This window comes from Sturnira hondurensis, unplaced genomic scaffold, assembly GCF_014824575.4.
Source record: "Sturnira hondurensis isolate 20B ecotype Veracruz unplaced genomic scaffold, ASM1482457v3 Scaffold0009314, whole genome shotgun sequence".
Taxonomy (NCBI): domain Eukaryota; kingdom Metazoa; phylum Chordata; class Mammalia; order Chiroptera; family Phyllostomidae; genus Sturnira; species Sturnira hondurensis.
Genome location: NW_028081945.1, coordinates 3367633 through 3380657, shown reverse-complemented (window position 1 = coordinate 3380657; position 13025 = coordinate 3367633). Strand labels below are relative to the sequence as shown.

At 37.6% G+C, this 13025-nt stretch overlaps 1 protein-coding gene across 2 annotated transcripts in view; it reads right to left on the bottom strand.

Annotated features, from left to right (window-relative positions):
- Positions 1-2661: 2661 nt before the first annotated feature.
- The window catches only part of NAPEPLD (N-acyl phosphatidylethanolamine phospholipase D), a 54708-nt gene continuing 44344 nt past the window's right edge, over positions 2662-13025 (bottom strand). For both annotated transcript variants that reach the window (XM_037057091.1, XM_037057090.1), the window contains exons 4-5: positions 8842-8956; positions 2662-3055 (exon numbers count right to left, since the gene is read on the bottom strand). In XM_037057091.1, the coding sequence (XP_036912986.1) occupies positions 2927-3055; positions 8842-8956 (244 nt within the window). In that variant the 3' untranslated portion in view covers positions 2662-2926. The remainder of the gene's footprint in view (positions 3056-8841; positions 8957-13025) is intronic.

Genomic DNA, 13025 nt, shown 5'->3' with positions numbered 1-13025 from the left:
TGAAATTAACTTGGAGGATAAGAGACTAAAAGGTATTATGAAGTACCGTAAGACGGAAAGTAGAGAAAAGAATGGATTTGTCTTATTTTTCTACTTTTTTCATTTTGCACATAAACTCTTCCAAATATAGGTAAGTGAAAAATACAATGGGAAGAATCACTCAACACAGCGAGATTCTACAAGGAGAGACAAAGCTCAGTGTACTTTGTAGTGATAAAACATTCAAGTAGAAAGAACGTGAATGGTAGTTAAAAATAAAAGCTTGTGAGGTGGCATAGAAAAATGAGACAGGCCCAGTTAAGTGGAACTAGAACATAAAGTGCTGAGAGACCATCAATCAGATGGTATGTATGTATGTGTGAATACAAAAACAATGGTAAGGTCATTCACCATTGTTGAGAAAAAATAATCAAGATGTACTTGGCTTATAGAACAGAGGTTAAGAGATGAATTTTCAGTTCAGTGTTCAAGAGCAAAGAAGGTGATCACAAGAACATTAGCTAGTATTAGGGCAACATGCCCCAAAGCGAATCCACCATAAAACTAACACCCTGATTCGTACCTGCTGGCTACTCTGAAGTGAGAAAGTAGATGCTTGTTCAGTTTTCCTGAAGGTCTGTTTTATCTTATGGGGAGACTTTTTGTGCTTTAGTGACCCCAAATCACATACATTCACATACATTATATGTACAAACATTGCATACCCATTTCCCCTTGACTGATTTGCATCTTAGTAGATGGAAATGCTAAATTTTGATTAAGTGTGGAGGCGACTTTCCTCGCAAGTCCCCCCGTGTGCCACGGATGAGAATAAACATGACAGAGACATGATGCATCTGCTTGGGGAGGAGAGGTGGCCAGTTTCTCAGGGGAAAAAGGGGTTGAGCCCCTTCCTCCAAGGGCTTTTATTGGGTTGTAATACACAGGAATACAAGGCGGCAAGGATCAAACAGTAGATAACATTTCAAAGGAATCTGAGGGCTTAGTTTGAGTCAGTCTTTCAGGAAGAGTTTTAGGGTTTCTTGCTCAAACCCTTAACATACGAATGAAAGCACTCTTAGAAGGGCAGACTTCACAGGTTTATCAGGAAGTCTTTGTGATGCCAGATTTTTCCCCAGGACACTGCTCTAGCAAGGCAAGGAGCTGCACGTCTCCCCAACAGGTATTCAGGCTTAAGGGGATTAGAGCCAGGAAGCGCATCTCCCAGAGTACATGGGGACTTGGGCTATGTCAAAACGGAGGGAGGGGGAGTCCATTACTCCCAAGTGATTGTGTCTGGCCTAGGTTGCCCCTCCTCTGAGGGGTCTTACCCATCCGACCATGCTTTGGGGGCAGGGAGGAAACTGAGGCAGCATTTGCTACCAGAGACAAGCTTTGTGTCCTGCGGCTTACATTCCAGAGGTCAATGACTCCTCCTTAGCCACAGTGGGTAGAGTTACAATTCCTAGAACCAGGCAGAGCAGTCCACAACAATTAAGATCATTTCATCTGTTTTGGCTTTCCAAATTTTACAAAACGAGTGAGATAAAGTTCCGAGTCCTCAGTTTTTAGTGCCCTGATACATATGCTTACATCCGCAACAGGAACAATACATCATCAAGCAAATTAGCCTATTTTCCAAATCTACCTATCTTCCTAGCTTCCAAATCTACCTATCTGAACTAGGTAGTGATATCTTAAGAAAACATTTTATCCCTTATATTTTCAAAGTGGGTTTTTTTTCCCTTTAAATCACTTTGTTATTTATTCACATTTTTTTGGAGGTAGGTCAAAATTCTCCTCTTGTTGCACATGAGGAAACAGGCACAGCGATCATAGGTGACCTGTGTTGGGTACACAGGAAAATCCATGGTGGAATTAAGTGGCTAGCGTGTATCATGCATATATATATATGTGCTGCAGCAGTTGCTGGGTAGCATTTGGTATAAGAACCCTATTTTGATTGTTATGAAAAAAGTTCATTTCACTGAGACTATGGACTAGAGAGAATGTATCCAAATGTATCTAATGAGCTATCTTCACTTAGGATGGTTCAGAGTAATTGACTACAAAGCCTTTACAGGAAGGACTCAAGCTCAGGTCACTCGCCTGTGCTCACTCGCTGTAGCCATTAGTATTCCATACTGGCTTGATAAAAGTAGAATTGTGCTTAGGGGGTTATTTAATATAAAAATATATCTGAAGCATGTAAAGCATAAAATATAAGTTTTACTGATATATTTGGAGTTAGAGCTAAATCAGAAAAAACTGAGTGTATGAAAGAATAAAATTTAATTGAAACTGCATGGTATATTAACATTTAAAAAAGGTCTGTATTTATCTTTGTACGATTTTATTTTCTTGCAGCTATATTGTGCTTAGCAGTCTGACATTTAGATTAAAAACAGAAACTTTCATATAACTTAGCCCAACCTCCTCTGTGTTTTTGTGCTTAAAAAATAAATATCATTTAATATTTGGCATGAAAACTAATCTTAAAAGAGCAAGTGCCATAAGAATGTGGGAATTTTATCACTACTCTAATGCGAATGTAAGAAATATGTTTATGTGAGCAGTCCTCTGGAAAAATTTAGGTATGTAGACAGGCCTGACTAACCTTGTAGAAGGCTTTTAAGAATAGAACTGAAGTAGGCATTTAAAATTAGTTTTTCACAACCTCAGAAAATTCTACCACTAAAGTATAATGCTTTAGTTAAAAAAAATCCCATTTATAGCTTACACATTGAGACAAGATTTAAAATCAGTCTTAGCCCATTCGTTATTTAAATGACCCATAACTGAACTCTTTGTTCATATGAACTGGCAATTATAGTAGTAAAGTTATTACAGAAACTTGCAAAAGTTTCCAAATGTAAAAATCATAATCATGAATATCTTAGTCTTTTCATACTTATATCAAATGTATGTCATTACAAGCTCCTGTGCTCTATTTTAAGTTTTCATCATCACTATTTAAGTATCTTGATTCTCCATGCTTCAAGACAAAAAAATCTTCTGTCGTAAGTCCACATTTTTCTAGAGCCTCATTCAATTTCACTGGAGGCTCTAAGTAATGCTGGCAAAGGGCAGAGAAAGAAAAAAAAGGACAAAGATTAACCATACATGCATTTCAGGGATATTTCAAATAAGTCAAACTAAAATAATATATGCTCAGTTAAAATAATGCCCTTTCTTTTCACTGAGCATAGCAAATGAGTTAATCACATTTTCTAATACAATGGAGTCATTAACTGTTAAGTCAATAGAAACATTCTTACCAATCTACCCAAATACCATATATGTCAAGTTTGGTGCCAATCTTGGAGCAAACATCATTAGATTGCATGAAATCTGATAACTAATCCACTACATGAAATTCAATCTGAATGGAACCAATACCTAAGGTAGTAGCAGAGAATGAACTGTGACCAATATCTTTTAATATTGAAACTTACATTTTAAGTGTGTTGTGTGCAAAGCAAATGCTAGAGAAATATTTTTGGCTGGAGAAGGGCTGTTCTCCTCAAACCCCTGGCCACACACTGATACTACAGTCTACAGAATGGAAGGGAGGCAGGGGTAAGACAGGTGGGATGTCCCTTGTCCCCTTTGTCTCCTCACCTTTTCAAAGCTTAAAGAAGAAGATAGCACACTGTCGCAGGATGTTTTAATCTATCAACTATTTCTTTTTTTTTCCCCAATTTTTTTATTTAATTATTTTTCAAGTACAGTTTTCTGTCTATTACTCCCATCCCGTCCCACCCCCCATCCTCCCCCCTCCCTCCCATTTCCACCCTTCTCAGTTGTTGTCCATGTATCCTTTATATAGGTTCCTCTAAATCCCTCCCTTATTTCCCCTGAAATTCCCTCCCCTCTCCCCTCTGGTCACTGTCAGCCTGTTCTCTATTTCAGTGTCTTTGGTTATATTTTGCTTGCTTGTTTGCTTTGTTGTTTAGCTTCCTGTTAGAGGTGAGATCATATGGTATTTGTCCTTCAACACCTGGCTTATTTCACTCAGCATAATGCTTTCCAGTTCCATCCATGTTGTTGCAAAATATCAACTATTTCTTAAAATAAACTGAAACCACTTAAAAAGGTGTTATTCTAACTACTGATTTAAAAGATATAAAAAGAAATCATCTCACCAGTTATTTCCCTCTTGGCCTAAATCTTTATATTGTATAATTGCTATTTTCCCTTTACTTCAAATGGGTTTTCCCAATTTCCATTTTAAAAGCTGCATAATGTGGAAGTAGAAAGCAGGAATAAAAATCAGAAAGTCAGATTAGTGAGTGGCCAGGGTAAGTCTGCCTTCACCCTTGACGCAACAAGCACCTTTTGAGCACCACAGAGTAGCCAGGCCAGGGAATGAAACAGAGACCCTTGCCTTCCTGGCGCTTACAGTCTACTAGAGACAAATAAATGAATAAATAACAAAATAATATCTGAATGGTAGATGAATTCTGGGGACAAAGTGTGGGTAAGTGTGGGAGGTGGAAATACAACAGTCTAAGAAGTTCTCTTTGAGGAGCAGCAGAGGGCAGTGGAGTAGAATTTATCTCACACCACCTCACAGAATCAAGCTGAAAATAAAAATAAGAGAGGAACATCCACCCAAACTGAAGACTACCTGAAAAGGAGATATTTAACCAAGGACAGGCAGAAACCACCTCAAGACCAGCATTAAGGGCAGGGACACAAAAGGGGCTGGCACCACTTTCACAGGCAGAAGGCCAAGGCTGCCACACAGCTGGGCAGCTTCCCCCAGAGAGCAGTGAAGCCTGGACCTCTGTCTGACTGGGCCCCCAAGCATAGAGGGCCAGTGCTGGGATCATCTACCCACACGGCATCCATCAGTGAAAGGCTGTAGGCTCTGTGCCCACTGGAGAAAGACAAAGCCCACTGGAGACAGCCACCTTTTTTCTGTTCCTTACACTCAGTGTTTCTCTTCCCTCCATCCTCTCATAATTACTTTTCTTTTCTTTGGTCTTAATCGTATTCTTATTTTTCTTATATTCTGTTTTTCTTTCTATTTTTATGATTCTTTACTCTTTTATTGTTGAATTTGCTATTGTTGGATGGGCTTTTTTTTTTTTTTGCTTGTGTGGGGTTTTATTTTCTGTGCTGTATTTCTTTGTTCTGTCAGCACAGGTAAAACAACATTCAGGACGTGGTGGTTTGAGTCAGTCAGCCAGCCACAGAGGAGAACCCACCCATGAATGGGCCAACAACAGTCAAGACCCAAATACAATGGGAGAGCCCACATAAACTGCACAAGGGCATTCCTAGAGCATCCAGCTCAGGAGATCAAGGAGACTGCATCACTGGGTCCCACAGGATTCCTACCACACACTGCCACCCCACGAAGACGGGAAGTCAAACCAAATCTATATAATGTGTAGAAACAAAAAGAGTCATTTAAAATGGGGAGACAAACAAATAACCTCAAATGAAAGAAAAGGAGGAATCCCCAGAAAATGAGCCAACTGAAACCAAGGCAAGTAATTTATCAGACATAGAGTTCAAAGTAATGGTTATAAGGATATTCACGGAACTTAGTAAGAACTACATCAACATGAAAAAGGACACATAAACCTCAAATAAGAACCTGTTGGAAACGAAGAATGCAGTATCAAATGAAGAATACACTATGAGGAATGAAAAGCAAGCTAGAGGAAATAGGATCAAATCAGCAATTTGGAAGTGATCTGACAAAAAAGACTTCAAAACACAGGCCATAAAAAGATAACGTCACTACATAGTACAAAAGAGGATATAATAACCCTTATAGATGCCTAACATAAAGAAAATCTTGGTGGACTTAAAGAAAGAGATTGACAGCAATACAGTCATAGTAGGGGGTTGCAGGGGATTTTAACACCCCATTGTCACCACTGGGCAGCTCTTCCAGCCAAAAAAACCAAAAAGGAAACAGCGACCTTAAATGACACACTATATATCAAAGGGATTGAATTGATATTTACAAAACATCCCAAAGGATCAGAACACACATTCTTTTCAAGTGCATATTGATCATTCTCAAAGATAAACCACATGGTTGGACACAAGAGAAGTCTTAAATTCAAGAAGACTGAAATCATATCAAACATTTTCTCAGATCACAATGGCATGAAACTAGAAAACCTTAGTAAAAATATTCAAAATCATTCAAATACCTGGAGACTAAATAGCATGTTATTAAGAAATGAATGGGTCATCAATGAGATCAAGAAAGAAATCAAAAAGTACCCGGAAACAAATGAAAATGAACATACAACAACCCATAACCTATGGGACACAGTGAAAACAGTCCTGGGAGGGAATTTACAGCATCCCAGGCCTACCTTGAGAAGATAGCTCTCAAATAAACAATCTAACCCTACAATACTCAAAAGAACTAAAACAAAAAAAGGCCAAAGGGAATAGAAGGAAGGAAATAAGATCAGAGGAGAAATAAATGACATAGAGCTTTAAAAAATTCAAAAGCTTAATGAATCCAGGAGCTGTTTTTTTGAGAAGATAAACAAAATTAATGAACCTTTAGCCAGACTCATCAAGAAAAAAAGAGAAGAACCAAATGAAATCAGAAGTGAAGGAGGAGAAATAACAGATACCACAGAAATACAAAAGATTGTGAAAAAAATACTAAGAACAACTATACGCCAAGAAGTTGGACAACCTGGGCAAAATGGATAAATTTCTAGAATAATACAATCTCCCAAGACTGAATCAGGAAGAAACAGAACACCTGACTAGGCTGACAACAATTAATGCAATTGAAGCAATAATCAAAAAACAACCAAGAAGCAAAAGTCATGAACCAAAGTTTCACAGGTGAATTTTACCACTCAAAGAAGAACACCTATCCTTCTCAAACTATTCCCAAAAATCCAAGAGAAGGCTTCCAAGCTGTTTATACAAGGCCAGTATTATTCTAATTCCAAAACCAGGTAAAGACACAACAAAAAAAACTAGGCCAACATCCCTGACGAACATTGAGGCTAAAATCCTCAACAAAATCCCAGCAAACCATATCCAGCAATATCCTAAAAAGATCATTTACCATGATTAAGTGGGATTTGTCCCTGGGATGCAAGGTTGGTATAACATTCACAAATCAACAGATGTGACACCGTATCACATAAATAAAATGAAAGATAAAAACCACATGATCATATCAATAGATGCAGAAAAAGCATTGGCTAAAATCCAGCACTATTTATGATAAAAACTCTCAGCAAAGTGGGAACAGAGAGAACACACTTGAACATAATAAAGGCCATATACAAAAAATCTACAGCCGACTTCCTACTCAGTGGGCAAAGCTAAAAGCATTTCCTCAAAGATCAGGATAAGACAAGGATGTCCGCTTTCACCACTCCTACCCAACACAGTACCATAGTTCTTGAAAGACCTAGCCACAGTGCTGAGACAAGAAGAAATAAAAGGCATCCAAATTGGAAAGGAAGAAGTAAAGCTCCCATTATTTGAAGATGACATAATATTGTACATAGAAGCCCTACAGGCTCCACCAAAAAACTACTAGACCTGATAAATGAATTTGGCAAAGTAGCAGGGTACAAAATCAATACTCAGGAACCAATGGCATTTCTGTATGCCAATAATGAACTTTCAGAAAGAGAAACTAAGAAAATAATTCCATGTACTACTGTAAAAAGAAGAAATGAGGTACCTAGGAATAAATTTAACCGAGGAGGTAAAGGAAGATCTGTATTTGGAAAACTATAGGACACTGATGATAGAAACTGAGGATAATACAAATAATGGAAGAATATACCATGTTCATGGATTAGAAGAATTAACATTAATAGGCTTTGTAGGCAACTGTGAGATATGTGGCTTTGACTTTTGAGCATTACGGGAAGCCACTAGGTAGTTCTGGCAGAGAAGTGTCGTGATCAGACTCAAGGTATAAAGGTCACTGTCCTCTGCAGTGTCGAGAACAAACTGTAGGGCAGCGTGATAGCAATGATGGTGGTGAGAAGTGGTCAAAGTTTGATTATAATCTGAAGGTTGAGCTGACTGCATGCGGGGAAAACTGGATGGAGGATATGAGAGAAAGGCAAGTCAAGATTTTGGAAGAAGGGATTTGTCATTTACTAAGATGTAAGAGAAACAAATTTGAGGGAAAATCAGGAAGTTTGGTTTTGGACCATACTCTGCCTTTTCCTCCTCTTGAAATGTCTTCTCACAGCCAAGTTCAAATGTCAGCTCTCCAGGAAGTGTATCTGATCCTCCCAATCAGTAACACCCTGACTCTGAGACCACTTACACCTTTAGACACCTGTTTTAGAGAGATTATGTACACGTCTTACAGGTTCTGCTAGAACAAAAGGCTCCTTGAGAGAGAAGACACGATGGTTCATTTCTGTTTCCCAAAATCACACACATTTTTGGTTGGAGCAGGGATGTCAAACTCATTTTCACCAGGGGCCACATCAGCCTCATGGTTGCCTTCAAAGGGCTGAATATAATTTCAACTACTTAACAGTTAAGGAGTAGTTACATTTATACAGTCCCAAAATTATTTCAGCCCTTTGAAGGCAACCACGAGGCTGATGTGACCCCTGGTGAAAATGAGCTTGACACCCTTGTGTTAGAGAAACACATGTCATTAACTATAGAAATAAGCCAAAAGACCAGCATGCAATGAGGGCTTTTTTCCACACTATAAATATTGTTTTATTAATTCAAGATTTACCATTTCATTGGATGACTATGAATCAAATGGGTTCTGATTCCAGTTTGATCCCTGAACACACTGCTGGGTATAGTGATGTTTGAATCCATCATAGGTCAAAACCAGAACCAGTTAGTTACTATTATCACACTCAAACTCACCTCATTTGCTAAGGCAAAAGTTCCCCAATGAATGGCCACGGATTTCTTTGTTCGAACATCAGTGTGAATCCTTACAGCTTCTTCTGGGTCTACATGCTGGTATTTCATAAACCACCTGATGAAACACAGCAACTTACTAATTCAAACCTTTGAAATATATTGGGTTGGCCAAAAAGTTCATTTAGTTTTTTCCATACAATGGCTCTAGTTAGTACTTAGTTGTCTTTAACTTCATTCAAAACAATTTTGTTAGATTCTATTGTGACAGCTGTCATATCAGTGTGCATTTTTTAAAAAACTGATCAAAACTAGTAAATTTTTGTGCATCCATTTTAATATTGAAGATGGAAGAAAATAGACATTTTCAGTATATTATACTTTATTATTTCAAGAAAGGTAAAAATGCAACTGAAGCACAAAAAAAGATTTCTGCAGTGTATGGAGAAGATGCTGTGACTGACCAAAGGTGTCAGAAGTGGTTTACGAAATTTCTTGGTACTACTGACATTTTGGCCAAATAATTCTTTGCTGCTTTATGCAGTGGAAGATGTGTAGTAGCGCCCCTGGCCTCTCTACCCACTAGAAGCCAATACCGGAAGATAGCCAACATATTCAAAATATCCAAATCAATAAAGTTATTGGTGAAAATGAAAAATGTATCTTTTATTTTACAGAAAAAAACTAAATGGACTTTTTGGCCAACCCATTGTAATGACTGCTTCATCTAATCAACTTTTTAAGATTATGCACAGGAATAAATCATAGTAGGCAAAAACATCCCTCTTGAGTCTACTTTTCTTCTAGAAAAAGTTAAGCAAAAATATTTCATGTACCAACTGCTATACAATAGATAAGTCACAAGCGAAACTCCCCTTTAAATATTAAGATTTTGTGTTATGTGTATTTTGATCTTACTGATGATTTACCATATTTTGCTGTGTATAATGAGCACTTGTTTGCCCAAATTTCTGAGGAAAAAATAAAGGTGTGCATTATACATGAGTAGTACTAATTCCTTATCTATATAAATGTTCTTAATTTTTATTTATGCTTATTTGTTAAAAGTGTAACTCTCAAAAGCAATAACAGTATCTGTATACAAACTAACACCCTGAAATATGATAATCAGTTTTGTTTCTAAACATAAATAGATAAATAATTGAATTTAAAAATTAAAATGAAAGTTTTTTCTCTCTGAAAGTTTGGGCCAAAAATGTGGGTGCCTATTATACACGGCAAAAACAGGTATTCTGAAGATATATATGTCTTACTGTTACTTTAAAAAGCAGGTATTTTACACTTCCAGCCTGGATCAAAGCAATGGATGAAGAATTAGAAACTAAAACTCTAATGGCAAAGAACCAAAATAACATGCTGAAACAAATTCTTTTAAAACTTGCTAAAGCGAGGCCCTGGCCGGCGTAGCTCAGTGGATTGAGCTCAGTGGATTGAGCACGGGCCTGTAAACCACACGATAGCGGTTCGATTCCCAGTCAGGGCACATGCCTGGGTTGCAGGCCAGTTCCCAGCGGGGGACGCACCAGAGGCAACCACACATTGATGTTTCTCTCTCTCTCTCCTTCCCTTCCCCTCTGAATATAAATAAATTAATTAATTAAAAAAATAAAACTTGCTAAAGCAAAAAAGCAACAAAAATTAATGTATAATATTTAAAGATCAGGAGCAAAAATATCCAGTACTTATATCAGTACTATTCAAGGATTTTATTTAAAAAGCATACAACTGACCAGTGAGGTGTTTGGCTGGGGGAGAAGAGGCAGTTCATGAGGGGGACTAATTAGAGTGAGAAACACTGAAAGGCTGCCTAATATCTTGGAAAGAACAGAGACACTTTCAGAAGAAAGAAATACTATTTCTCATACAAAGAGAAAGTGTACTATCTACAAGCAAGTCCTTTGCTTTCCCAGCCATCAGTTTTGTTTTGTTTATGATTTTCTTTATTTACACTTAGATGAGGAGGGAGGGGGAAAGAAAGAGAAACATCAATTGGTTGCCTCTCACACACCCTCAACTGGGGACCTGGCCCACAACTCAGGCATGTGCCCTGACCAGGACTCAAACCAACGACCTTTCAGTTCGCAGGCCAGCACTCAATCCATTGAGCCACACCAGCCAGGGCTCCCAACCATCATTTTAGAAGAGAAAACGTTGTCTTTGTACTGTCTGTATCCCAGGTCTGCTACTGCCAACTACCGCTGCAGTCAAGACCAATGGATAGGGACTCAAACACAGGTGCTCCTGCACCTTATAGAACACACCATGGAAAAGCCCCTCCATCTGTAACAGCCACAGGATTGTTATTTACAGCAGGTGTTGCCAAATCCTACGGGAGCCTAGAAACAGAACCACTGTGTCCTGGGCAGCAGATGAGAGAGACACTGTTCTCCACAGCTCCTGACACAGAATGCAGTTTATTGGTGTTTCTGTTTACTTTTTAAAAAACCCTTACTGCAAATCAAAGGGATGGACATACTCTTTTCTACCCTTAGGTGTTATCTGAAATAACTAAAATGTTTACTGTGGTGTAAAATTAAACTAAAGGCTTGAAGAGAATAATCCCCAAAGTAGGGATGACATTCTTATTACTGAAAGTCATTTTTGGTATAATCATCTCAAATTTATAGTCATTTCTAAAACTTTTAATACTAAGAAGAAATTACACAAAGAGGCTACTACAATTTAAATCTCTTAGCACAAATAACGTCCTCCCCATCCTTAATTCATCTCAACAAGACAGCCGCACGCAGTACAAGCAGAAAGGGGAAACTGTGTAAGTGGATTTGTGTAGTTCGATGTACACATTACATCATCATGTATATATGAAAAGTTTTTATTTTGCTACATATAAAAACTTTTGTAATTACAGGGGGGAGGATGGGGGGTGGGGAGGGATGGGAGTAATAGACAGAAAACTGTACTTGAAAAATAATTAAATAAAAAAATTGGGAAAAAAATAAAAATAAAATAAAATACTAAAAGAAAAAAAAACTTTTGTAATTACAAAGAGGTATTCTAATATATTAAGAATATACTGAATAAAGATAAACACCACATGAAACTGATTTATGAATATCTTAATTGATGTTTTGAGAGGTTTCATTAGAATTCAGAATTACAATTAAGTAGAAAAGTGAAACTCGAGCACTATTATTTAGAATAATATTTTAAAATAAGGTTAAAATACCTAGCCCTTTAAAGAAACTAGAAAAAAATAAATGAAAGAAATAAGCATTAATGAGAGAAATAAGCATAAATGAGACAAATAAGCATTAATAAAGGCAATGAAGAAATGGTTTAGTGAACCTATAAAGTTAATTCAGGAAGTAGAACAGGGCACATGCTTGGTTTGTGGGCCTGGTCCCAGGTAGGGCACATGGGACAGGCAACCGATCTGTTTCTCTTTCACATCGACGTTTCTCTCCCTCTCTTTCTCCCTACTCCCCCTCTAAATAAATAAAATCTTTAAAAATAATTAGTAAAACAAAATCAGATGGAAACCAATGATCAGATTTATTCAAATCATATTAGCATTCTTCTGCTTGCAGGATTGCCTAAATAAAATGTCATCATGTAAACAATTCCGTATGTATCTATCCATGCACTTATTTCTTTATTTTTTATTTATTTAAAATCCTCACCCAAGGATACATTATTGATTTTTAAAAGAGAGAGATAGACAAACATCTATGTGAGAAACATCGATCTGCTGCCTCCCATACATGGCCCAAGGATCAAATCCACAATATGGGTAGGTGCCCTGACCAGGGATGAAACCTGAAATCTTTTGGTGTATGGGACGATACAACAACCAACTGAGACACCTAGCCAGGGCAAGACATTTTTCAAATTAACTCTATAATGCAACAATGCCATTACCAGATTAAAATCAGTGATGACTGAAATAAGACCATCGTGAGGGACCACAGGCCTATTCCTTATTCCTGGCTTTCTTCTGGTCTACATGAGAATTCTAGGACAGGGTGCATTCCAGTCATGGAGCAAAAAGTGGTGACAGAAGGAGAGAATCCTCCATGTGAAATGAGGAACAAGAGTTAGGTTTGATACTGGCTGACCACTTTAACTTGAGTCAAAATGATATGTGAACTTGTGGGCTAGATATAGAAATTCTTTTTCTTAGTAATATACTTTCTGGTTTTAAACCA